General features: G+C 34.6%; 3 protein-coding genes and 1 long non-coding RNA gene across 6 annotated transcripts; 2 read left to right on the forward strand and 2 right to left on the reverse strand.

Moving 5' to 3' along the window:
- The first annotated feature begins 933 nt into the window (after positions 1-933).
- On the forward strand, positions 934-9,285 carry LOC109094849 (serine/threonine-protein kinase RIO3-like). The gene is made up of 13 exons (XM_042752109.1): positions 934-1,233; positions 3,648-3,763; positions 4,084-4,226; positions 4,984-5,091; positions 5,190-5,299; positions 5,388-5,531; positions 6,638-6,765; positions 6,867-7,049; positions 7,209-7,368; positions 7,617-7,697; positions 8,250-8,339; positions 8,437-8,544; positions 8,632-9,285. The coding sequence occupies exons 1-13, from the start codon at positions 1,198-1,200 to the stop codon at positions 8,752-8,754; spliced, it is 1,530 nt and encodes a 509-aa protein (XP_042608043.1). The 5' UTR covers positions 934-1,197; the 3' UTR covers positions 8,755-9,285.
- A 2,012-nt stretch (positions 9,286-11,297) lies between these two features.
- On the forward strand, positions 11,298-27,087 carry LOC109052990 (myosin light chain kinase, smooth muscle-like). The gene is made up of 15 exons (XM_042752102.1): positions 11,298-11,623; positions 12,154-12,219; positions 12,661-12,696; positions 13,116-13,243; positions 13,436-13,592; positions 14,595-14,906; positions 15,393-15,489; positions 15,571-15,774; positions 16,255-16,472; positions 22,710-22,833; positions 22,934-23,086; positions 25,721-25,850; positions 25,999-26,083; positions 26,225-26,365; positions 26,474-27,087. The coding sequence occupies exons 1-15, from the start codon at positions 11,470-11,472 to the stop codon at positions 26,677-26,679; spliced, it is 2,211 nt and encodes a 736-aa protein (XP_042608036.1). The 5' UTR covers positions 11,298-11,469; the 3' UTR covers positions 26,680-27,087.
- On the reverse strand, positions 13,083-16,365 carry LOC122142226. The gene is made up of 3 exons (XR_006158454.1): positions 16,230-16,365; positions 14,578-15,801; positions 13,083-13,221 (listed from the first exon to the last, which is right to left on the reverse strand). It is a non-coding gene; the product is annotated as an uncharacterized LOC122142226 (long non-coding RNA).
- Positions 16,583-24,970, reverse strand: si:ch211-40k21.5 (uncharacterized protein LOC100332117 homolog). Of its 3 annotated transcripts, XM_042752113.1 has the most exons (7): positions 24,724-24,873; positions 24,384-24,621; positions 20,516-20,784; positions 19,210-19,309; positions 18,825-18,965; positions 17,194-17,349; positions 16,583-16,978 (listed from the first exon to the last, which is right to left on the reverse strand). In XM_042752113.1, the coding sequence occupies exons 2-7, from the start codon at positions 24,483-24,485 to the stop codon at positions 16,688-16,690; spliced, it is 1,059 nt and encodes a 352-aa protein (XP_042608047.1). In that variant the 5' UTR covers positions 24,486-24,621; positions 24,724-24,873; the 3' UTR covers positions 16,583-16,687. The 3 variants fall into 3 exon arrangements, with proteins under 3 accessions (XP_042608047.1, XP_042608046.1, XP_042608045.1); XM_042752112.1 differs by having other exon boundaries at positions 16,583-16,963; positions 24,384-24,970; XM_042752111.1 differs by having other exon boundaries at positions 24,384-24,812.
- Positions 27,088-27,138: the final 51 nt, after the last annotated feature.

Consider the following 27,138-nt stretch of genomic DNA (forward strand, 5'->3'; position numbering starts at 1 on the left):
ACAGAGATGGTCAATGAAATGCTTTTATTTAATATTGCAAAAACTGATTTAAAATACTAAGAAAAGTTATTTCATAATAGAATATAATTCATGGGGCAATTTCATATATATTTCACTGAGACATGTTTATGATATTTGAAATTGTATTTGTATTTATTTGTGAAATAAGATGCTGTGAAAAAGGTGCAGAAAACTACAGCAAGAATCACTCGAGCTACATTCATTGGATTTGATGCATCAGTAACTTTGGTTGCACAGCTTCTCTAATGCTTTTGACATCTCATCTGTACTTCCTCTGTTCTATAGGCCACGCCCACTGTGACAAGCAGCACATTTATAACCAATAAAAGCCTCAGTGAAATGAGCTCTAAATGTGAAAAGCAAACAACAACAACGAAAAAAAAAAAAAAAACTATAATTAACCGGAATTTTTGATATAACATAAAAATAGATTTAAAAAAAAAAAAAATTAATATATTTTTAACACAAATGACTTTTTATCCTGTACTTTTCTTTTTACTTATTTTTTTTTACAAAACAATAAACAAAACAAAGCAATAGATGTAAAATTGTTCGACACAAATTTATTCACAATAACGACAGAATAGAGATGTATTAAATAAAATAATATACATTGAATTAAAAAAAATATGCAAAAGTAAAAAATCTTCCATGAAAGGAATCTTTTTTTTTTTAAATGAATGATTCTGAATACAAAAATGATAAAGAAAATAATAATAATCTCAAAATACTGTTTTGTTATTATAATTAAAAAATAAACTTAATCAATTTACACGTTATATAGCTGTGATGGTCATAAAAGAAGGCTTTGGCTGTTTTTGGAAATCCCAGTCACTATTATAAAATAAATCACTAATACTTTTATTTGTTTTTCGTTTGACTTTTATTTTGAAAATCCGAGGCATGTCGTCATAGGGGTTGCCCCACCAACCATCGTAGGTCTTGTCTCACATCTATTTTTATCTGACACCTTGTCGGTAACGAACTAACTTGTCGTTTTAAACCACGTTTTAGCGGTTTTGGTCAAAACTAGTCATAAGTAGAGTTACATAAAAAATCTAAGTCGATATTAACGAACCCTACACGAGTTTTACTCTAGTAATCTACGCGATAAAGCGTTACAAGCGTCTCGTTTTTAGTCTGTTTGAATCTAACGTAAACCTTCTGTCAGCTAACATGGACCAACTTGAAGTAACTACAAAAGAAACCAAGGTGAGATTTCCGAACAGTTTGATGTCACATTTTATGTCTGTCGAATTATGTGGACAAAAATCCGGGAAGTGGTAAAATATGAGTTGGTTTAGTACAAGGCCTATCAACCATTATACAACAGAAGGGTGAGTAATGAGCCTAAACCAGACTTAGACTGGTCTAAACCTGCCTGACACGTGATGACTCAACTCTGACTCAGCTGGACTGGAGTTAAACAGTGGTGAACTTTACCCAGTTAGAACGTATTTGAATAGAACAGAATAATAAGGTAGTCTTATCATGTGCAAATGTTTATGGGTGAAGTTAAAGTGTTAGTTCAGCCAAAAATGAAAATTATGTCATTAATGACTCACCCTCATGTCGTTCCAAACCCGTAAGACCTCCGTTCATCTTCGGAACACAGTTTAAGATATTTTAGATTTAGACCGAGAGGTTTCAGTCCCTCCATTGAGAATGTATGTACGGTATACTGTCCACGTCCAGAAAGGTAATAAAAACATCTTCAAAGTAGTCCATGTGACATCAGAGGGTCCGTTAGAATTTATTGAAGCATCGAAAATACATTTTGCTCCAAAAATAACAAAAATAACAAAAATTACGACTTTATTCAGGATTGTCTTCTCTTCCGGGTCTGTTGTGAACGCGACTGCTGTGACTGTTGACGTACGACACTGCAGTGTTGTGAACGCGCTCACAACAGACCCGGAAGAGAAGAAAATGCTTAATAAAGTCGTAATTTTTGTTATTTTGGAGCAAAATGTATTTTCGATGCTTCAATAAATTCTAACGGACCCTCTGATGTCACATGGACTACTTTGATGATGTTTTTATTACCTTTCTGGACGTGGACAGTATACCGTACATACATTCTCAATGGAGGGACAGAAAGCTCTCGGACTAAATCTAAAATATATCTTAACCTGAGTTCCGAAGATGAACGGATGTCTTACGGGTTTGGAACGACATGAGGGTGAGTCATTAATGACATAATTTTCATTTTTGGCTGAACTAACCCTTTAACTTAAGCATGTGGACTTTAAAACTCTTGATCTGGACTCATGTCATCGTTTTGAAGGGTTAAGTATGCCAAATAAACATTGCAGTACTTAAAAACAGTGTTATTTTAGTATTACTTATGTTATACGCATTATAGTATTTAAGAGTTAGCTTTTATTTTCATATTTTCAGTGTTAATTTTAGTTTGTGCTTTTGTCATTCTTAGTTTTCCATTAATATTTCTGTTTTTTTTTTGTTACATTTATTTTACTTTTAGTAATTTGAATGCTTAAATTAAATATATATATATATATATATTTCAGTAAGGCAACATTTCTAATTTTCATTTAAGTTTGTTCTATTTTAATTGATTACCACTAGGGCTGCGAAACGATTAATCGTGATTAATTAATTCAAAAAAAAGTTTATGTTTACATACTATATGCATATATTTACTATGTATATATAAATACACACACATATATGTATATATTTTAAAAAAATGATGTATTTGTATGTAAACACTTGTATATAATTTATATATAAATATAAACTAATATATATTTACATACATTATATTATATATATACTTATATTTTTTCTTAATATATACATGTATGTGTGTGTATATATATATATATATATATATATATATATATATATATATATATATATATAAAATTAATATACACAGTACACACACATATAGTATGTGAACATAAACTTTTATTTTGAATCGATTAATCATGATTAATCATTTTGCAGCCCTAATTACAACATTATTTCAGTTACTAAAATAATCTACTAAAATAGTTTAAAAAATAGATTGTTTTTACATATGGTTATATATTTCTGTTCATGTAAAATAGTAACAAAATATATATTTTAAATCTTTCTATTTGACTGATTTAATGTGAGACAATGCTTATTGATGAGGTTATTAAAGGGATAGTCCATACAAAATTGCTTCTTTCTTCTGCGCAACACAAGAGAGAATATTTTAAAGGGTGTTGGTAACCAAACAGTTTCGATTCTCGTTGACTTCCATTGTATTTTTTGTTATATTTAAAGAATGAGAACCAAAACTGTTTGTTTACCAGTATTCAGAATATCTTCTCTTACATTCAACAGAAGAAATAAAATCAAAGTTTGGAAAATTTCCGGAAAATTTCCAAAAATTTACGAAAGATGCCAAAAATTATTATTAATTTTCTGTTTCCTAAATTTATTGGAAATTTTCCTAGTTTGGAATGACATGAGGGTGAGTAAATGATGACAGACTTAAGATTTTTGGCACATGTGACAGGACTTTTATTCTGCTTGTCATCTGTTGATGGTGTTAATTGTTGGAATGTGAGCCTTACCTCTGCAGATAGAGTTTATCAGTCGTTCATGTCTGTTTCGTGTCATTTTTCCAGAGCCCATGGGGCGCTCCTGTCCTGGCAGCAGCTCCCTGTTCTCTGGCTGATGTTATGAGTGAGCAACTGGCCCGACAGCTGCATGAGGAGGGCAGCCCTTTCCCAGAAATCCCAGAGTGAGTCTCAAACTCCTACATATCAGATTATTAGCACTGTTACAAGTCTAGTAGTGGATTACTTCTATATATAGAAACAATAGTAATATATGATATAGTCACTTGGAATTTGCCTTTTTAGTACCTATTGTATATTTACATTTTTTTTTTCTGAACCACTATGTGTTTAACTACAAAGTCATTCATCTTGCATTTATACTTAAATCACTAAAGCAGCAGCGGAATTCTCCTCATGAAATGTTTAATTGTTTAAAGCAAATATGTCATGATTTCTGAAGGCAAACACATCTTTTGTGTCCATTTACTTGTATTATATTCAGTACCGATCTGGACCTGAGCTGCGCTCCTGAAGCAGACACGTCCAGCGACCTGATTCTGGCCCAGATGCTTCAGATGGAGTTCGACCGCGAGTTTGATACGCAGCTGCGCAGGGAGGAGAAGAAGTTTAATGGAGACAGCAAAGGTAAAGTGAAAAAAATTCAATTTAAAACAATGTGTGTTTTCATCTGTTGGACTTTCACTCTGCATGTGTATATATATAAAAGTTTGGTTTAACTTGAAATTGTGATAAATATATTGCTGTTGTACAGTAGAATGTATTTTTCAACATAATAATATTAAAATAAAATTAAAATTAATTGGTAAATAATAATAAAATTAACTTTATTAATTGTTTATTTTTTTAAAGTATCACAAATTTTCTTTCATGTTTTAATTTGAACAAAAACCTTTGTTTGCGACAAAAATAAAAGGAATTATCAAATTTTAATTTAATTTAATTTTAAAAGATTGATTGTTAATGTTTTATTCCTTCATTACCACTGTTTTTGCTAATCAATATTTAATTAAATTAAATTAAACATTTAATTTGGCTCTATTATTAGATTTTTTTTAGACATTATTAAAATGTTAATGTTTTATCAATTCAATGTATTATACATGCTTTTTGATTATTAAAAGTTTATTAAACCATTAAAATGGAAAATGCAAAATTTGGGAAAAATAAAGCAGATTTTAATAGGACCATAAAAGTGTAATTTTTCTTTAATTTAACCATTAAAATTGAATCCAGAGAAATTAAAAGGGGGGGGGGCAGAATCTAGAAAAATACAAATACATGATATTATATAATATAACATACATAAACAAACATGCATAAACATTTATTTATTTATGTATGTATGTACAAAAAAAAAAACCTTAATTAATTTAATTTCCAGTCTCCATATCCTTTGAGAACTACCGCATGGTTCATCCATATGAGGACAGTGACAGCTCTGAAGATGAGGTTGATTGGCAAGATACTCGCCATGACCCCTACAAAGCTGGTGAGCTTGTTTGTGCTACACAGAAAATCATATTTTTATGTGCCCTTAGCAGTTAATATTTTGTTACCTGACTGCATTTGATTTACTTACTTTCTCAGTCAAACCAACAACGACCCCTAAAAAGGGATTTGTTGGAAAGGGCAAGAACATCACCACCAAACATGACGAGGACGTCTGTGGACGGAAGAACACGGCACGCATGGACAATGTCAGGCTTGTTCACACATTATCCAACATGACATGTTAAATTGTTCTTGCAGTTGTAATGATTTCAGTCTCTGAATGCATCTATGCAGTTTGCTCCCGAGGTGCAGGTGGGAGACGGGATCGGCATGGACCTGAAGCTCTCCAACCATGTGTACAACGCTCTGAAACGCCACTGTGACACCGAGCAGCGCCGTAGCGCTCGACTTCATGAGAAGAAGGAGCACTCTACTGCTGTGAGTCCCTTTTCCCTTTTAGGAGCCCAACCCATTCTTTATGAATTATTTTGTTTTCATTTTATTTTATACAATTTTAAGGGTTTTCAGACTTCTTAAACTGTAGAAGAAAGATAAAAAAGTAAAGAGTAAAGAGCTTACCCATTTTTTTTAATTGTTTAGCTTATTTTAGTTTATTTTATTGTAGGGATTTTCAGACTAATCCAACTGTAGAAGAAATGTAAAGAGTACAACCCATTTTTAAAATGTATTATTTTATTTTATTTAGTGCTGTAGATGATTTTTTTTCCTGTAGTAGTTTTGTAAGTAATAGTTTTTGTTTACATAATATATGTATGTGTATTTATTGTGTATTTATAAATACACACACACACACAGAGTATATATTTTGAAAATATTTGCATGTGTATATATATTTATATTCTTATATTTTATATTATATATACATATATTTAATATATAAACATAACATATTTTTCTTAAATATATACATTCATGTGTTTGTGTTTATTTATACATAATAAATATACTCAGTATACACTCATATATTATGTAAACAAACTTATTTTGGATGCAATTAATCGTTTGACAACACTAATTTTATTTTTGTTTTTTTTATTTTAGGGGGTTTTAGACTCAGAAAAGTAATGTAATGCAAAGAGCCCAACTCAATTGTTATTGATTTTATTTATGTTAATTTATTTTGATTAATTTAATTTTAGGGGTTTTCAGACTCCACAAACTGCAGAAGAAATATAATGTCAAAAGTTTTATTTTATTTGTTTCATTTGATTTATATTTTAGTTAATTTAATTGTATACAAACTGTAGAAGAAATGCAATGTAAAGAGCCCAACCCATTATTTATTTTACTTTAGTTTCATTTATTGTAGGGATTTTCAGACTCAACCACCTGTAGAATAAATGTAATGTGACGTAAACCATTTTTTTAATTATTATTATTATTTTATTTAATTTGTGATTTTTTTTTTATTTTTTATTTTACCTGATTATTTTAGGGGGTTTGAGACTCAACAAACTGTAGAAGAAATGTAATGTGTCCACTTGTATGTGTTGACTGTACATTTCATGTCCTCTTTTGCTCAGGAACAAGCTGTGGACCCCAGGACCAGACTGCTCATGTACAAAATGGTGAATGCTGGGATACTGGAGAACATCAATGGCTGCATCAGCACAGGAAAAGAGTCGGTGGTTTTCCACGCTAATGGAGGGAGGTGTGTGCTTTACATCATTGTGTATGCAGCTCGCTTAAGTCTTGCAATTAATGCAAGTGTGCATTAATTAAGCAGTGTTAATCTCAATGTGTCTCGTGCAGCTTTGAAGAGAAGATTGTTCCAGAAGAGTGTGTCCTCAAAGTTTTCAAGACCACCCTGAATGAGTTTAAGAACCGGGACAAATATATCAAGGATGACTACCGCTTCAAAGACCGCTTCAGCAAGCTGAATCCTCGCAAAATTATCCGCCTGTGGGCTGAGAAGGAGATGCACAACCTCACCAGGTGATAAACAGATTCATTGAACTGTATAAGATAAGTATTTGTCATTTAATTTGACACGTGACTGATTTAAATGCCCTGGGTAAATTAAGATTACACTATAACATAATATTGTTTCATCTACTTTTTCATGCCATTTCACACATAAATGTACGCTTGTAGGATAAAGAAAGCAGGGATCCCGTGTCCCGAGGTGGTGATCCTGAAGAAGCATATCCTTGCGATGTCATTCATTGGAAAGGACCACGTTCCTGCACCTAAACTGAAGGACGCTATTCTGAGTTCTGAGGATATGAAGAAAGCATACTACCAAGTGCTAAACGTGAGTGTACTGGAATACCACAACAATCTTTGCTATTGTTAAATGGATATTGGGTAAAAAAATAAGAAATTATATTTTGAGACATTATTGTGTCCATACAGGATTTTTGCTACTTGCACGTTAAAGTGCTTACTTGTCACAAAATAAAATAATAATAAATAGTAAGTCATATTTCTGTTTTAATTTTAGGGTAAAATTTGACTTGGATATTTGCTCTTGATATTCAGCTCTTGTTCTCTGTCTCACAGATGATGCAGCGTCTGTATCAAGACTGTAACCTGGTTCATGCTGATTTGAGTGAATACAACATGCTCTGGCATGACGGACAGGTTTGTATTAAGCCAGTTAAAACATTCCTAGTAGCACATCTTTTAAAATTCTGCAGAAAAAGCAAGGCTAGTCATGTGTTCATCAACTACACTACTGTTTAAAACTTATTTGATCAAACATGCAATAAAAACACATTTTGCGAAATATTTCGATTTAAAAACAACTGCTTTCTATTTGAATAGGTTTTAAAATGTAACTTATTTTTGGGATGCAAAACTGAATTTCCAGCATCATTACAGTCATTCTTATTTGCTGCTCAAGAAACATGATTATCAATTTTGAAAACAGTTGTGCTGCTTTATATTTTTGTAGATACTATGATGCATTTAATTTCAGAAGTTTATAAACTATAAAATAAACAGCATTAATTTATAACATGATAAATGTATGTACTGTCCCTTTTAATTAGTTTAATTCATCCTTACTGAATCAAAGTACAATTATTTATATATATATATATATGTGTGTGTGTGTGTGTGTGTGCACATTTAAATCTTATTAACCCCATGACTCCTTAAAGTTATTTTTATTTATTTTTTTCTCTTATGAAGGTGTGGTTCATTGATGTGAGTCAGTCCATAGAGCCCACTCACCCTCACGGTCTGGAGTTCTTGTTCAGAGACTGTAGGAATGTGGCCACAGTAAGTGTCCGAACTATCTTGTGGTGTAATAAAGAGCTCTGTAATAGCTCTAAAGCAAGGTTGCGATCATTAATGAATGCTGTTGTCTTCTCTCTAGTTTTTCCAGAAAGCTGGTGTGGCTGAAGCTCTCAGTGTATTTGAGCTGTTCAACACTGTGTCTGGACTGCAGATCAACAGCGATAATGAGGCTGATTTCTTAGCCCAGGTCTGGATTTCAAACATTTTTTAGAAAGGTCCAACTGATATTTAAAACTCGGTTGTTTAAAATCAATCGTGTCGTACGTTTTTACAGATTGAAGCCCTGGAGAAAAGAAATGAAGATCATGTGCAGAAATCCAGCAGGAAAATCTTCATGGACACCAGTGAAGGCAGCCCACCCCAATTAAACACTGATGATGATGATGATGATGATTAACACAAGCACAATAGTCATTTGAAAAATAAAGGAGAGAAAATCCCTCCATTCACAAATAAGTTGCAGAATGGGACGAACGCCATGTCCATGTGACATCCTCGCGCTGTCCTTCTGCTGTTAATGCGTTTGCTCGGTGTTGAAAGTGACACGTGGTCATTTAAGACATCGAGCATAACCTGTCATTTTTTAACAGACCATTTTGAAAGATGGTCAAAAACAGAAAAAATAAGGAAACCAGTAACTATAAAGACACATGTAGAATTTAGTTAGAATTGTGTGGTGATAAAAATGTGTCTCCTTCCACAATGAGAGCAAGCAGAGAATGAAGATCTCTTGAAGATCTCTGAATGCTCTGAATTTGTGTGTGGATTTGAGCTTTGATGATGAGCAGAACTCAGGACATTGATCCAATCTGTTCATCATTAAATGAAATGACAGCCTGGGTTTTTACGTGAGAAGACTATTGTAGATTTGTGGTTTTTGAGATCTTTGTAAAATCAAGTCAAGATAAAATAAAACTCTTAAATGGCATGGTTTGAGTTCTTTCTTTAGCTGAGGATTATTGGCAATAAATACAGTTTAAAGGAATAGTTTGCTGAGGTTTTAGTCACCCTCAAGTCATCCGAGATAGTTTGTTTCTTTATCAAAACAGATTTGGAGAAATGTAGCATGAATCATCACAATGATTTTGAAACTGATATTTCAAAGGACTTACAGCTGTTTAAAAGCCTGACTTGTGAGACTAGAAATGCCTATAAGACACGGAGCTAATTTTAATTCTAATAATATTTAATAACATACTCTAGCTGTATTTGATATTAATATTTATTAGCGTATGACGTCTAATGGTGGGAATTTGAAGCTACAGAATCAGGGGTTAGACTGAGGCAGCAGTATGTAGTGAAATATTATTTGACTAGTTATTTTGGCCATAGTTTCATAGTTGCTTGACGTTTTATCCATAAAGGTCAGTTGCACCGTCATTGTAGTTAACTATACCTTAAACCATAAAAAGTTACTTAATATAATTCCTAAAACTGAACAAAAATCAAATATTAAAAAAACCTTAAACGTAATTTAGCTAGTTACCAAGGCAATATTTCTTTTATTTTCACATGATGCAGGCTACTAAAAAAACTCAGACCAAAACTGAAAAAAAAAAAAAAAACTATATAGACATAAAAAAACTAATAAAAAATTATATATATATATATATATATATATATATATATATATATATATATATAAATGACTAAAATATAACAGCATCCAAATAACACTAAAATAACACTGGTCAGTAGTTATTCACATCTAAAAAAAAAATCGTACTTCATTATGAAATTATGATTTTGTAATAATTTGGTTGTGATTTTGTTTGCTGTATCTCCTGATAGAGAATCTGTCATTTCCAGCTCTGCAACTGGAGAACTTTTTTTTTTATTATTATTATTATTATTTAAAAAAAGTTATCTTGAATTTATGAGATATAGTTGATATATTTGCATATAAGCTGTTATGCTCCAAAGACTATTTCAAAAAAAAAAAAAAAAAACACTAGAAAAAAAACTTGAAACTTGCAAAACATTGTTTAAGGGCTTGTAGAGACAAGTTGTCCTGTCCCGTAAGTGCAACTGCAAATTCTACTTTCTCCTCATTCCTCAAAAATGCATGTATTCCTGAGAACATGTACTCTTGATGTTGTTTCTGCAGATGTGTGATATTTTCCCATGACATACATTACTATTAGTAGGACAGTGTGTGTAATCAGATTACAACCAGTCTCATCTTCACCCTTTAAAACTTCATATCTCAGCTATTATCTCCTTTAATTACTCTGTTTATTTTGTTATGTACAAACCGAGATGTCCACATTTATTTTACAGCTCTATACAGCCTACTCTTACGGTATGGTCTCATATGTATTATTATATACCCAAAGACATTTCAGAATAAATATTTCATATAAATTGGTATTTAGATTACACCTACTAAAATTCCACAAGACTGTGGAGTTATAATATCTGAGCAATAATTAACAAGTTAATTGAACTGAACTAGGTTAGTTATATTGACCTCAAATTAATGACTAATTTCACAACTTCACACAATGTATACAACACAAAGATACTTAAAGACATTTAAATTTCGAATGAAGCATTATATACACACATGCATACTCTGCTTCTTCCTAATCAATGGTAATGAAATGCAAACTACATCTAAAATGTATAGATTAAATATACTCAGATAAAATACGAGGTTTACATCAGGCTAAAGTAACCCAAGGTAATCCCAAGCAGCCCGACAGGCTCGTCCACATTTGTAATGTCACACACCCAGGAGCCGAGGAAATAGTTATAGTTTTCAGTTGAAATGTTTCAGTCTGCAACGTGTTCTGGCTGTGAGACCAACGCATTTGTGCACATTTCAGGGAAACTGTGTTTATGATTTCTGCATTGTTGTGGATTTTGACACTACATGCTTGATTGAGTGGCTTTCTGTTAGAAGCCCCGCCCACTTCATCTGTGTGAGATTAGCTCATCCCTTTCCCCCTCAAACCATTTATATGATCAACTTGATAACTTCTGTTGTTTCCTGTGGCATGAAGTAGAACCAGAATGCTGCTGAATGAAGCAGTGAGAGAAATAATGGACAGAGACGTGCAAATCTGAGAGAGGAAGAGACAAACAGTTTGGAACTTGTCACAGTATAATAATGGACTTTATTGAAAAGGGTCAAAAGAAGACCTACATTTCAACATTCAGGTTTAACCTGAAGTCTTCAGCAGCGTTGGATGTGTCGAGGAGAACAGAGAATGGAACCAAACCAACAAACAGAGAGAAAAGCAGTCTGAAATCAGAGAAATCAGGTCAGATATTTCTACTTTGACACAATACACTTTACAAATTCCCACAGATGAGTCATTTTAAAATTTTAAAGAGATATTTAGGAAATGTTTCCTTGTCAAGATGTTTAAGAAGTCTCTTCTGCTCACCTAGGCTGCTTTTTTTTTTTTTAAATCAAAACTACAGTAAATATTGTGAAATGTTAGTAGAATTTAAAAGAATTTGAATTTATGTTACAATGTAATTATTTCTGTGATCAAAGCTGAATTTTCAGCATCATTACTCCATTCTTCAGTGTCACATGATCCTTTAGAAATCATTGTGATATGCTGATTGGCTGCTCAAGAAACTTTTGATTATATCAGTGGAAAGAACAGAATTTATTTGAAATGGGAATGTTTTGTAACAATATAAATGTCTTTACAGTCGCTGTTGATTAGTGTGATTAATGTGCTTGTGCATACACACAAAGTAAATACATAACTATGTATTACCAGATGTGTTACGATAATTGTGCAGTTAAGATAACACATTATTAAACATTTTCAAACAGAAACTGCTGACACAAGGAAAAAATCTCCTAGAAACACAGAAGAGGACACAGAAAAGAGGAGACCAGGTATGTATCTACAGGCACATACACTAGTATTAGATTTATTATGAAATAATAATAATACAGAAAAAAACTTTACTATTTAATACTTAAACAAAAATGTTCATGAAAATGAACAATTGTAATTTATTAATAGGAATGTTCATGTCCTAAATTTATATACTTCTGATGCCTTTTTAATACAAACGCACTATTTTAAAGGCTAAACTGTGTTTATATCACATTTAAATGTCAGTGTAGGACAGAATGTGGGATTGGAAACAGATTTCTATAAATTCGATTCAAACATCTCATGCCTGTAGCCAATCACACAAGCCTTCTGTGTCTACCAGCCAATTATCTGCCTCATTTATTTAAACATTGCACATCACATGACTGATGAGTCCTGATGAGCAATATCTATATGTACATGTCTAGTTCACCAATTTGATCTGTGTTTCACTGCAGACATCACTCTCAATAACACAGCCAGCAGTGGTTCAGGTGAGTGTGTGGATGTTAATGTGTTACTAATCATTCAAAGAAGGTTTTTTTTTTCATTTAACACCAGTTTAATCATGCATTTCAGAATCTAAAGATTCTAAATGAATGAGTCAAAGAGCCACTACTGAATCCATTTCAGAACAAAATAGTTTAACTTTCCGTGGAAGTTCTAAAGTGGCTAAAACTATATAGACATTGGAGGAAAAAAAATTAAGTAATGAACAAACCTATCACACTATAATAATAATACTAAAATAACACTGGTGCTGGAAACTCATTCTGATTCTCAAAATGAGCTTAATACTGAAACTGATTAATTCTGTGAATATGTAGGCCATCAGGGCATTCTTACAAGAGACATGAAGTGCTTGTGAAGGTGGAGGATCTGTGTGTCAGTAGCCTCTCTTTCTGTTCTCCAGGTGCTGTAGCGGAGTTTTTGGATCCCCAGCAGCAGGTTGTGGTTTGTGTTGGAGGAACCGCTCGACTGCACTGTCCTTTCAGAAGCTCTGGGCCTGTGGCTTCCTGCTGGATTTATGACACGGAAAAGGTCTGAGCAGTTTGTGCAGCTTTAGTGGAACCTGTATTTAATGTGATTCTCCACACCCGTGTGAACATAAGAACTGACTTCATGAATTTCAAATAAGCAGGTGTTTTGTGGTGGATTCATTGCGCAAAAATCAAGAGAGCTGAAAAACACAGCACTTGTTTGGTATTTTGAGTGTGGATATTTTGTCGTTAGGTTGTGGTAGAAGGACTGCGAGTGTGTGTGACGAACACCAGCAGCAGCAGCACCCTGGTCCTCTCTGATGTTCTCCCTGTAGATGCGGGACGTTATTCCCTGTTTGTTCAGAACCGAGGAGGCACAGCTCACCAGACCATAAGCCTCCGTGTCATTGGTAAGATCTGAAATTAGTCTAATCGCTCTGTATCTGTGGTGATGGCATGACAACCAGTAATCAAATAGCCTTTTTGTCCTCACTTGTGTTGCTTTAGTATTATTTATATACTGTTTTTTTTTTTTTTTTTTATTTTTTATTTTAATTTTTTTTTTTTTTTTTTTTTTAGAAATGTTTTAATTCATTTTAATGTTTTCACTAAGCTTTTTTTAATTGTTATTTTTTTGTTTACATTTTTAGTTTTAATTAGATTTAGAAATCATGTACTTATCATTTTTAAATTTTCAAATTGTTTTTTTTTTTAATTAGCATTTTAAATTATTTTTTTACCTTGTGATCGGCATTCCTTTTGTAGTGTTTCTGTTTAGCTTTTTAATATTTGAACAAGCTTTTTAGTATTTTAAGTTACAGAAATTGTGCATTATATTACACATACATATTTCTGTATGGCTTTATATTTGCGTATTCATTAAATAAATACTTTTTTTCATTTTTAAAAGTATATTTTTCTTTGTTTGATTATATTCAATTCCTATTTTTTTTTTTTTCAATTTTAGTAATTAAGTACATTAAACTTTTTTTTTTTTTCTCATTTTCGTCTAGTAGTTTCTCTTGTCATATTTTCATAAAGTTGTTCATATTTTTAATAAACAAATTATTTTTAAAATGTGTGTTTGTGTGTATATATATATATATATATATATATATATATATATATATATATATATATATATATATATATATATTTTTGTATTTAATAAAAATAAAAATACTTTTTAATTTTTGAAGTATATTTTTCTTTGTAATATTCATTTCTATTTTTCCAGTTTTAGTAATTTAGTACATTTTAAAACTTTTTCTCATTTTCATCTAGTAGTTCTTCTTATCATATTTTCATCAATTTGTTCATCTTTTTAATTAACAAAATATTTGTAAATTGTTTATTTTTTTTTTTTACTTCCCAATAACCTTGCTTCTCACTCACTTTCTATTTCTCCCCAGATCGTCCAGACCCTCCAGCCTCTTGTCCGTTCGTGTCCCAGCTGACCCGCTCATCTCTGGTTCTGTCCTGGTCTGGGCCGTGTTTTGATGGAGGTTCTGCCATCACAGCCTATGTGGTAGAGTTTCAGAGGCTGGACCAAACCGAGCCCGGTGACTGGACTGAAATCACTAACCAGTGTCAGAACACCTCGTATCGGGTCCGCTCTGGTCTGGACCCGCAGGGACAGTATCGCTTCAGAGTACGAGCCTGTAACGCAGTGGGAGCCAGTGACCCCAGTGAGGAGTCAGACTGCATTAAGATGAACACTGCAGGTAGACAGATGCCCAGCTTTTAAACACTAGAAGTTACCATGCTATTCTGAATGTTTCTGTAGTGTATATAAGTTTTAGTGTGTACAAATTATGTATGCATGGAATATATGAGAGCAAATTTAAGCATTAAAATATTTTCATTTATATTTAAAATGTAAATATTGTTTAAATGTATAATGAATTCTGTTATTTTAAATATTTTCCTTTAAAAAAATTAATGTGTAAATTCTATAATTACAATTTATATTTAAATTATAAATGCTAATTTTGTACTAACACTTAGAATTTCATGTAAATATTATAATTTTAAATTATAAATGTATATGCCTTCTATAAGAATGAATAGTTACAAAAACCAAGAATATTTATATTTTTATGTAGTTTATATAATTACATAATTTCAAATATACACACACAGAATGCTAGTGTTTCTTTTTGAAGTCAGTGATGCTTAAGCAAGAAATTAAATCAAAATTAATGTTTCAGGTCAGCCACAACAGGAAGTGACCTCATATGTGGAGGTTGTGCCTGACACTACACACAAAGTCAGGGATCATTATCATGTCCATGAAAAACTGGGAGTGTGAGTATCAGCCATCTCATAAATCAAGTTTAAAATTTGATATTTATATTTATCTTAAACCGTCATCTTACATCTCCACAGAGGGAAGTTTGGGGATGTGTACAGGATGACCCATAAGCAAACAGGTCAGGTGTATGCTGGGAAATTCTACCGGGCTCGTGTCTCCAGAGATAAAAAGGCAGCGCGTCAAGAAATCAAACTGATGAATGAACTACGTCACCCGAAGCTGGTGCAGTGTTTCGCAGCCTACGACACCCCGTCTGAGATCGTCATGATTCTGGAGTAGTGAGTAGATATATCCGTCTCCTTAAACTGACAGATGAAATGGCTTTTAATAATATATAAACACACAAACTACATATCTAACCATTTGAAAGTGTTCTATGGAGTTTTTCTTATCCATTAATATTCATTTTAATTTAAAATCTTTAAGGAAATATCAGACCTGTTTTTTAAATATTTAAAAAAGTGCATTTAATTTAAAGGCTAGAATACTCCACACATGATGAGCATTTTTAGTGTTAGAATTTTACATTTCAAGGTGGTCAAACAAAAAATTCTTTTCACCCACCAAAAATTTTAAACTTTTTTTTGGAAACTTAAAATAAGTGTCACTTTAAAGGTTTGGAATGACATGGGGGTAAGCGAATAATGACATTTTTCACTTTGGGGTGGAGTATCCCTTTAAGCTTTTAAATCAAACCTTTTGTATAAAAATGAATTTAATATGAATTTCTAACCTGTACTTGTTCTGTCTCATTGCAGTATTGCAGGTGGTGAGTTGTTTGAACGGATAGTAGATGAGAACTTAGAGCACACGGAACCCAACATTGTGAACTACATGCGTCAGATCCTGGAAGGAATCCAGTACATCCACAGCAAACACATCATCCACCTCGACCTGAAGCCGGAGAACATCATCTGTGTGAACAGCGCTGGGTCGCTCATCAAGATCATTGACTTTGGATTGGCCTGCAAACTGGGTGAGTGATTCATTCTAAGTGCTGTTTTTTTTTTTTTTTTTTTTTTTTTTTTCAAGAGCATGTTAAACAATTTGAGTCCAAGTACGGAAAAAAAAAAAAAAAATCCTTAATTTTGTAATACCAAAGTAGAAACTTTATTTTTTTTATATTCACATTTTAATAAATCTAGATACACTGCAGTACATTCATCCCCGTCTGGTTTTGGTGTGTGTGTGTTATGTTGGGTTGTGGTTGGGAAAGAGCCACATGAGATGTCCCTTTGAGCATTCCCACTGAATCCGAATCAGACTCCCGGATGTTAACGTTTTAAATTCCAGAACCGGCTCTCCACACTGATGGCAGGTTCTGAACAGTCCCGTCAAACTGGATTTGTTGACTGTCCATTTTCTTTCCTTCTGATCTTCTATTCCTCTTGTCATTGAAATGGGATCAGGTGCGGCATCAGACAAAGACCTCATGGTGTTTAAACGCTCCTCCAATCGCAGGGCAGTCTGTGCGAGTTCATCCTGCAAGACAGAAAATAATCAGTGAGCAGTTTAGACTCATTTGACTGAACAGCTGATCCTAAAAACATTTGATCTAAAGGCTTGTTAAATAATTTCATAGACTAAATACCCCGGATGATTTGAGGTGAATATTGAAGGAAAGGTGGCTGACAAGTGTCCAGCATACATTAAATCCAATAGGTCAGATCTTTACTCAACTGTCTATTTTGACCAACCTTTCTTTCCTCGTAGTGCACTGCGCTGTCTTCCTCTGTAGTTGTGCTTGAAGATGAACTATGCTCCATCACACGGTTTTGTTCCTCAGTGTAACCCATCCTGACATCCGGGTCAAATCCGTCCTCTATTAATCGTTCAGGCTGTGCTTGTTTATCCTACAGAAAATGGTGATGCATGAAAAGTTATAATGCAGAACACAGTTGTGTATGGTTGCCAAAACTTGATATTTAACAACGATGAGCAGTCACAGGTGTTGAATGTTAATCATTTTTAAAATGTGTATGTGGCTCATCTAATTAACCTGTAAATTTTACAGGTTTGAATCAAGTTTGCAATTCAAATTCAATCAAATAGCTTTAATTTAATTAAGATTTTACCCAAACAGGAATGAGCGTATTGTTAGTAAGTCTTTAGTTGAATTTCTGGCAAAAATAACAAATAAAAATAGGAAATTAACTTTTAAAATGAGTTTGTGAACTCTAAAACGGCACATGTATGGCTGAAAATAACTACAAAAAAATTATTTAAATGTTCATTCTGCAAAGAAAACAAAACAATATACAGGTTTTTGAAAGAAGTCTCTTCTGCTCATCAAGCCTGCATTTATTTGACCAAAAATACAGAAAAAAACAGTAATATTGTGAAATATTATTACAACTTAAAATAGTTTTCTATTTGAATATACTTTAAAAAAAATAATTTATTCCTGTGATGCAAAGCTGAATTTTCAGCATCATTACTCCAGCCTTCAGTGTCACATGTAACATCCAGTCTATCACATGATCATTTAGAAATCATTCTAATATTCTGATTTATTATGAGTGTTGGAAACAGTTCTGCTGTCTAATATATTTGATGAATAAAAGGTTAAAAAGAACTGCATTTATTCACAAAAAAAAATTCTAATAATATATATTCTAATAATATATTTTCTTTACTATCCTTTTAATCAATTTAACACATCCTTGCTGAATAAAAGTATTGATTTTATTTAAAAAAAAAGAAAAAGTAGTGTATATTGTTATTACAAAATATTTATATTTTAAAAACATAGCTTTTTTTTTTTTACTTTTTATTCATCAAAGTATCCTAAAAAAGTATCACATGTTCTGAAAAAATATTAAGCAGCAGAACTTTGATTGTTTCCAACTTTGATAATGAATCATCATATTAGAATGATTTCTAAAGGATCATGTGATAATGATCCTAAAAATTCAGCTTTGCATCACAGAAATAAATGATAATTTAAAGTATAATAAATTTAAAAACATATAATTTTTTTTTCTGTATTTTTGATCAAATAAATGCAGGCTTGATGAGCAGAAGAAACTTCTTTCAAAAACATTAAAAATAGTAATGTTTCCAAACTTTTGGTCTGTACTGTATGTGTGTATGTGTGTGTGTGTATATATATATATATCTATATATATATATATATATATATATATATATATATATATATATATATATATATATATATATATAGTGAAGTGTTATAATTGGAGCTTAATTATTTGCAGAATAATTTGTGAAGAGAAATAAAATAACTAAGACAAATGAATTTAAAAAAAGTGCTGCATTGGAAAGCACTGTAATAGTGGAGAAAGTCACATGATATGTGAGCACTTACTGGTTGATATGGCCATAGTGGAGGGAGGTCATAGCAGATCTCAAGGACCTCAACGTTTGTGGACTGGGGATCTGGACTAGGCACGGATTCAGTGTCTGACTGCATGTCCCAACTGGGCGGAAGCGAATCCCTCAGAATCTTCTACGGAAATTCATGTTTGGGATCAGTATGTTGTATCAGACGCAGTGTACACCAAATGCGTTTAAGATCTAACAGGTTGACTAGAGTTACTGTAAAAACATGCGAGTAATCTTTGGCATACTGACCCAACAAACCATCCATTGTACTAGTTAAGTATTAATTTTTACAGCTTATTTCAGGTTTAATTGGGATTATTTCCCATCTCAACGGCAAAAAGTGTCCCAATTTACCTTAAAGTACATACCTCAGTTTGTGGTGCAGATGCAAATGTTGATTTCCGGGGTCTTCCTCTCTTTCTTAAAGATGCACTGGACTTGTCTTGCAAAAGATGCCCACCACACACCTTAATAAACAAAAATGAGAAAACATGAAAACAGTAAGTTGCAATAAATTAGGCTAAACTTATTTATACTGAGGGGAAAAACTACACTATGCAATTAAACGAAATAAATAAAACGAAGATTGAAGTAAGTTACGTCTGCCATGGAATTACCATTTCAGTTTATCTACTTTATGAAGACGCGCCGCTAAGCGATATTGATATTTGAAAGCACCAAAACAAACACACCCATAACGTTACCCCAACAGTTCCATAAAGTGTGGAAACCAATGGGTCTTTATCATCGCTGAAGCGAACGACAATACGATTGCAAATGAACAAACATGCGAAGGTGACACACAAGCATATTCAAGCAAAAGCCATCACAGATAAGTTGTGAAACAAAGCAAAATCAACGTTACTCGCCTATCAAGAAGAAAAAACGCAACCTCGGCGTCCGATTCCAGGCCTTCCCGCTCCTTGAGCTCTCTCCACCGCTGGAAAGCTGCTCCAATATTCACACGGGTCTTGGCTCTTTCGTGATCGTAACCCTTCTTTTTAATGCTCTGTTCCTCCGATATTTTCTTCTTTTTCTTTTTCTTATCTGCCATCTCTCTCCATTTATAGTCGATCTGCTGATATCCGTTAGTGATGTGCGCTTTCGAAGCACTGCTCCCTGAAGCTTCGAAACATTTGTGAATCAATTGTTTCAAAACTGTGGTTCGGACTCGGAGCGAGTCACATGACTTCATTAAAAGGGGCTTCACTACGTCATAAGAGATTCGAAACGTTTACGATCACGAAAGAGCCAATTAGTGTTTTTTTTTTTTTAATAATAATAATACACAGAATAGTGTTATAAATGTACTTCTTTTAATATAAAATACAAATATGAAAAACTTGGAGCTGATTGGCTGCAAGTGTTTAGGGACTCGGTCCGACACTGTGGTCCAAATCGCTTTTCAAATATTACTTTTTTATATAAATATATAAATCTTATATAATGAGCGAGTACAACATGATACCATTTTCCAAACCGTGTTTTTGTCTTATCAGGAATCACTACGGTACACCTATAAGAAGTTTTCATATTCGGATTATTTTAGACTGCGCTGCGGAGTAACCCAGTGCCTGCGTGATTCGCCACAGACATAAACAGAGAAAAGTAGCTCCGGCAACAGTGTTCTTCCGCAAGACGCCTGCAGTTCTAGAAAGGCGCATAATTCTTTACCTGTCCAGCAGATAACAAGCAACCTCCGCGTCGTTCTTCATGCCTTTCTCCACTTTCAGCGCTTTCCATCTGGAATAGGCCACGCCGATGTTAACTCTGTTTTTCTGTCTCAGTCTGTCTCTTTCTCTCTTCTTAACGTCGGACTTCTTTCGCTTCCTCGGCAGAGTTTGTAGCGTCTCTGCGGTTAATGCATAACAGTGATCCATTTCCTCCTCCGACTCTTCTGAATGGAAGTCTTGGCTGATCAATGATGTATCACTCACAGTCTCCTGAAACAACCCATCTGTTGTAAATTATGCATTAATGTTGTAATGCATTATACATCGAGTAATTGTTAATCTAATTTTTAAGAAACTACTATTAATACCAATGTATGCATACCTTTGTTTTTTGTAAATAAATGACAGGCACAGCTGTATCTGTAAGATATCGTCGTGCCTTTCCCTCATCTGCTCTGAAATAGTCTTTGTGAAAAAATGTTCACTGCACAACCTTATGTGCTTGAAGTACCGAATACATAAAGTAATATCTCTATGAACTGCCAGCACCTGTGAGAAGTCAGGCTCGCCAGTGCACTCCTACGCGCTCGCAACTTTGTCTTAAAGCTATTGCATCCTGGAAATGCACACTTGTGCACCATTTTTAAAAAATGAACCAGGATCCAAAGCAAAATGTAGAAAGAAACGCACGAAACTTGCATAAAGCATCCCTGTTCTTCTGCTGTAAACAACCAGTGCAGCACTTCCAGAATCCGCTTTCTTGTGTAACGTTAGTGACAACTACAACATTTTAAGCTGCGGTTCCGCCACCTACTGTACTGGAGCGAGGACCAGAGCTTTGTAAATGCCTTTAAATGCCATTTTTGACAGGAGTCTGAGGCTAGCTGCAGCGTCAGCCAATGAGCAAGACGCGTTTGATCATGTGATCTCATGGACTACTTTTATGTAGAATAAATAGGCTGTGTAAAGCAATATTAAATGTGTTCTGAGTTTTTCACACCACGGAAAAAATTGTCAATATAACCACCCAGCCAAATTTGAATGGTAAAAAAAATGGCAAGTAAAAGTTATCAATCTAGAAAAAAAAAAGCAGTATTCTCTCTGACGCTGGGGGCGTGTCCGCTGGTCTTTTAAAAGTAGTGAAATGTAAAGTTTGTGGTATACTGAGTGAGTGACGTGACATACAGCCAAGTATGGTGACCCATACTCAGAATTCGTGCTCTGCTTTTAACCCATCCAAAGTGCACACACACAGTAAACACACACACACACCGGGCAGCCATTTATGCTGCAGTGTCCGGGGAGCAGTTGGGGGTTCGGTGTCTTGCTCAAGGGCACTTCAGTCGTGGTATTGCCGGCCCGAGACTCGAACCCACAACCTTAGGGTTAGGAGTCAAACTCTCTAACCATTAGGCCATGACTTCCCCCTGTCTATACACTGTAAGTGTTTTTGAATAGGTTTAAATCAGACATGGATACAAGCTGTTCTTTTTGTGGTGACCCTGATGAAACTGATCTGCATATCTTCTGGGATTGTCCTCACACACACAACTATTTTCGATTGAATTTTCTAATGTTATTAATCACAATGTCCTCCAGGGTTTCTCTGTGTTTTTAAAGGATGTACTGTTTTGAATTTATCATCCGATTATTACTACTTTTCATATGCACCGCAGTAAATTCTCTACAGTAGTCTACACTTGAAGTGGATCAAAAAAGTTAATCAAAGTTGTCCTAAGACAAAAACACATTTTGGTTGCATTTTGATCCCCTTCAAATGTTGACTAGTATATTTAATCTTCCAAGAATCTTAAAGCTTTAAAAAATTAATTTTGTCTTTTTAATCTATTTTGTTTTAAGCTTTAATTTATTATTGCATGTAATGTCACCTATATTTTGCCGATATTTTCTGTGCTATTATTTTTTGGTACCTTGGCATTAATTTAAAAAAAAAAGTTTACACACCGGTCTGTCCCGAAACAAATTCTCTGAACTGCCTTTACATGGATTCATGTAGAAATGTTGATCAAACTCTGGTAGTAAGGGCATATTTGCATACTTATCTAATTTAGGACAAAACGTGATAAAATTGTTCATACTTATTTTGTACTGCTGAAAATCTGAGAATTGAGATCACATCTTGGAATTTCAGTATATAAACAAGATTAAATCCTATTAATTTTTTTTTTTTTTAGAGCCTGGTAAAAGTCTGCTGGTCTTACATGGGACTCCGGAGTTTGTGGCCCCAGAGGTTGTGAATTATGAGCCTGTAGATCTGACCACCGACATGTGGAGCATCGGCGTGATCTGCTACATCCTGTAAGGGCTCTGAGTGAAGCGCTTTATAGATGCCACTTTGATTTCTATCGACTAATATGTGCGTTTTTGCTCGATGTATTTCCTTTTCACTGTTTCCCAGGCTGAGCGGCGAGTCTCCATTCCAGGGAAACAGTGATGCCGAGACCTTAGCTCTGGTTACTGCAGCGCAGTGGGAGTTTGATCCTGAGAGTTTTGTTGATATCACAGAAGAGGCCAAAGATTTCATCAGCGGCCTGCTGAGGAAGGATAAGAGGTGAATGAAGGAATGAGACTCGAAATTAGCATGGTATAAATACCATTATAGTTTTTATTAGTGCTGGGCAATGATTACTCGCATCCAAAATAAAATGTTTGTTTATATAATGTGTGTGTATTGTGTATATGTAGACACACACACGTAATATTTACGTGTATTTGTTCAGAATTAGTATTATATAAATATGTAATATATAAACATAACATCTTTCTTAGATATATACACAGTCCTGTGTGTATTTATATATACATAACAAATATACACAGTACACACACACACACATTATGTACACTTATATGATGCAATTATTTGTGATTAATCGTTGCCCAGAACTAATGTTTATTAAAGGAACACGCCACTATTTATAAAAACAGGCTAATTTTCCAACTCCTCTAGAGTTAAACAGGTGAGTTTTCATTCAGCCGATCTCAGGGTCTGGCGGTAGCTGTTTTAGCTTATATTTGTTTAGGTGAATGATTATGGTTAGACGCCACTATTTTTGAAAATAGTCTCATTTTGGAATTTCGATATTTTCCCTATTTAAAATTTGTCTCTTCTGTAGTTACATCGTGCACTAAGACCGACGGAAAATGAAAGGTTTCGATTTTCTATGCCAATATGGCTAGGAACTATACTCTCAATAATCAAGGAACTTTGCTGCCGTACATGCGTGTAGCAGGCGCACTGATATTACGCAGCGCCTGAAAATAGTCCCCAGCTAATAGTGTTGCCAAGTCCGCGGTTTTCCCGCGGAATTGGGCTAACACTGTTGCCTCCATGCCCGCGGGTTGAAGCGGCCCCAATAACGTGATGTTTAGCCACTGGAATGCAAATTTTACTGGAGGATCCCCGCCGAAAAACGTGTATTTTACCCCTCTGAATGCGATTTTTACAGGGGAACCACCACTCGAAACGCGATTGGGCTAGTTTTGAGTTAGCCATTGGACGGATTTTGTTGCGAAAACCTGGCAACCCCGAGCTAAGTAACTTCCAACGTGACCTGCACTAGTTTGTGTACATCGTGCACTTAGACCGACGGAAAATGAAAAGTTGCGATTTTCTACGCCGATATGGTTATGAACTAATATATACTGTCATTCCTGCGTAATAATCAAGGAATTCTGCTGCCGTACCATCTGTGCAGCAGGCGCCAGAACTCTATATAACTGTTTAAGCCAAATGGTCGTGCAAACAAAGTCCTCAGTGATTGCATTTCACAGGTAGCTAACGAAAACAGTAGTGCTTTTTCAATCTGGTGGTTCAAGCTAACTAAAAATGACAATGTTACACTCACAGCCATGGGTGATGATACACTTGGTCCCGTCTGTATTCTGAAGATTGTAGGGATGGCCGTATCCTTCAGACGCCGTACCGTGGTTCGAGTAATACTGTCCATGTTTACCAAATAGTCATCTGGTCCAAAATGCTCTGAGCAAACACGCCATTTCTTGATTGATTCTACCGGTGTTTTGAGATCGATGTTCAGAGCAGCCAGCCATTGATTCTTTCGTTTCTTGTTTTTCGTTGGAATTCTATGAAACATGATGATAGAGTACACCTTCGACTTATTATCACAGCCCTTTACAACGCACAGAACCATGGCTAATCGCTCACAGGTAAATCCAGACACTAACCAATTTGCCGGCTGTCCAAGAGGGTCTGGAAGTACACAAACTAGTGCAGGTCACGTTTAAGTTACTTAGCTCGGGGTTGCCAAGTTTGATCAACAAAACCCTCCCAATTGCTAACTCAAAACTAGCCCATTTGCGTTTCGAAGGGGGGGTTCCCCGGTAAATATTGCATTCAGAGGAGTAAAATACACGTTTTTCGGCGGGGATCCTCCAGTAAAATTTGCATTCCAGTGGCTAAACATCACGTTATTGGGGTCGCTTCAACCCGCGGGCATGGAGGCAACAGTGTTAGCCCAATTCCGCGGCAAAACCACGGACTTGGCAATACTGTTAGCTGGGGACTATTTTCAGGCGCTGCGTAATATCATTGCGCCTGCTGCATGCATGGTACGACAGCAAAGTTCCTTGATTATTACGCCGGAATGAGAGTATAGTTCCTAGCCATATTTGCATAGAAAATTGCAACTTTTAATTTTCCGTCGGTCTAAGTGCACGATGTAACTGCAGAAGAGACAAGTTTTAAATAGGGAAAATATCGAAATTCTTTGGTCATTTTTGAGTGAGATGCTAACGGTCTAATCAGATTCAGTGATCTATGCTAAGCTAAGCTAAAAGAGCTACCGCCAGACCCTGAGATCGGCTGAATGAAAACTCACCTGTTTAACTCTAGAGGAGTTGGAAAATGAGCCTATTTTCATAAATAGTGGCGTGTTCCTTAAATATTTACTTTTGTGTTCATTTTTTATTTTTTTATAAATTTTTGTAGTTTATTTAAATTTCCATTTTAGCTGACATTTCAAGCAGCTGAAATTTAATTCAATAATATCAACTAACTTTTTTATGGTTTAGTTAGCTGTAATAACTTTGATTTGTAATCTGTTCATTGGAGTTTTGCTTTTTAATTAATTGACCATTTTCATGCAAAATGGAATTAGACTGCAAGTTAAGCAGCATATTCTATTCTAAATGTAGAATGTTATTTTCATTTTTACTCTCCTAGAACAAGATTATCCTGTGAGAAGGCATTAGCTCATCCCTGGATAGCCTTATTTGAGGACTCAAACTCCAGATCAACCAAATCCCTAAAAAAAGAGAAGATGAGAAGGTACCTGGCCCGACAGAAATGGAAGGTATGAAAATTAGGAGTTTATTCCCTTTCAGCCGATTCAGTATAAAGCTGCCCGATGGCTTTCACTGATGGAAGTTGCCATCAGAATCGCTTTTTTTTTACGTCTTTGGTAAACTGCAAATCATGTACATATCAGTTCTATCGTGCAGAAAACTGGTAAAGCACTGCTGGCACTAACAAGGATGGCTCGCTGCAGCAAATCTGATGGACCGCTGTCTCCCATTTCTGTAGATGGTAAGACGCAGGAGCACCTGTTTGTCCAGCAAATGAAGTGTTCACAGCTATTATACATTACTTTTGTAGTGACTTTCCCCTGCGACCTCCTGAGGATGATTCATTTGTCCTCTTATGGTGTCTCTGTGATGGTATTTTCAGTGAATGCTCTGGGGAAAGAGGCCAAACAAGCTGTGGCATCTCTGGACAAACAGTTGTGGAGTGAACCACGTTTCCATCAAGCCCTGCATGACCTCACAGAGAGCTGCGGAGCCACAGTTCACCTGGCCTGTACAATACAAGGTACCTCTGGGGTTGGCGGATGCCGGGAATTAAACTACATCCAAACACGAGCATGTTTTCAAAAAGTTCGTGATTGGACCATAATTCACTGAAATGACTTGTTTGCAGGATATCCTGACCCTGAAGTGGTTTGGCTGTTTGATGATGCGCCGCTGGAGAAAAACAGACGAGTTCAGATGAATTATGATCAGAACGGTGCTTGCACACTCACCCTTGCTCAAGTACAACCAGGGGATTCTGGGATCTACAAATGCTGTGTATCCAACAGTCTGGGACGGGCGCTGTGCTCCGCCAAACTCACCGTGCTGCTCTAGAACACCAAACCTACAATCTTAAGCTTGAAGAAAACAGGATTTCTCAAGCCAAACTGAGAGAACGTTAGGAACCGTGTGCTGAAACGAGTACTTTCAAACTATCCACGTTTGACATCACTAGAAGCTGTTTTAATTCACTATTCCTGAATTGTTCTATTTTTGGCTTTTAAATCACACTTCACTCCACAGTCATGTTTCAAGTTCAGTTTCTATAGTTTTTTCCTGATGTAAAGTTTTAGCTATCATTTACTGATTGAGACTGTGAGCATTGCGTTTTTCTACAGATTTTGTTGTACATGCGTGTGTGTGTGTGTACCCTGGAGCACAAAACCAGTCTTAAGTCGCTGGGGTATATTTGTAGCAGTAGCCAAAAAAACATAGTATGGGTCAAAATTATAATTTTTTTTTTTTTGCCAAAAATCATTAGGATTTTAAATAAAGATCATGTTCCATGAAGAT

Source organism: Cyprinus carpio, chromosome B24 (genome assembly GCF_018340385.1).
Source record: "Cyprinus carpio isolate SPL01 chromosome B24, ASM1834038v1, whole genome shotgun sequence".
In the NCBI taxonomy this organism is placed as follows: domain Eukaryota; kingdom Metazoa; phylum Chordata; class Actinopteri; order Cypriniformes; family Cyprinidae; genus Cyprinus; species Cyprinus carpio.

Excerpts from the sequence above, each read along its gene's own strand:
- LOC109094849 (XM_042752109.1), top strand. The coding sequence starts at position 1,198 with ATGGACCAACTTGAAGTAACTACAAAAGAAACCAAG. Across the intron at positions 3,764-4,083 it reads CCTTTCCCAGAAATCCCAGA|TACCGATCTGGACCTGAGCT; the intron begins GTGAGTCTCAAA and ends TATTATATTCAG. Across the intron at positions 5,092-5,189 it reads CCATGACCCCTACAAAGCTG|TCAAACCAACAACGACCCCT; the intron begins GTGAGCTTGTTT and ends TTACTTTCTCAG.
- LOC109052990 (XM_042752102.1), top strand. The coding sequence starts at position 11,470 with ATGGACTTTATTGAAAAGGGTCAAAAGAAGACCTACATTTCAACATTC. Across the intron at positions 12,220-12,660 it reads CACAGAAAAGAGGAGACCAG|ACATCACTCTCAATAACACA; the intron begins GTATGTATCTAC and ends GTTTCACTGCAG. Across the intron at positions 22,834-22,933 it reads GGCGTGATCTGCTACATCCT|GCTGAGCGGCGAGTCTCCAT; the intron begins GTAAGGGCTCTG and ends ACTGTTTCCCAG.
- si:ch211-40k21.5 (XM_042752111.1), bottom strand. The coding sequence starts at position 24,689 with ATGGTTCTGTGCGTTGTAAAGGGCTGTGATAATAAGTCGAAGGTGTAC. Across the intron at positions 19,310-20,515 it reads GCTTGTTATCTGCTGGACAG|GGTGTGTGGTGGGCATCTTT; the intron begins GTAAAGAATTAT and ends TTTGTTTATTAA. Across the intron at positions 17,350-18,824 it reads CACTATGGCCATATCAACCA|GATAAACAAGCACAGCCTGA; the intron begins GTAAGTGCTCAC and ends CATTTTCTGTAG.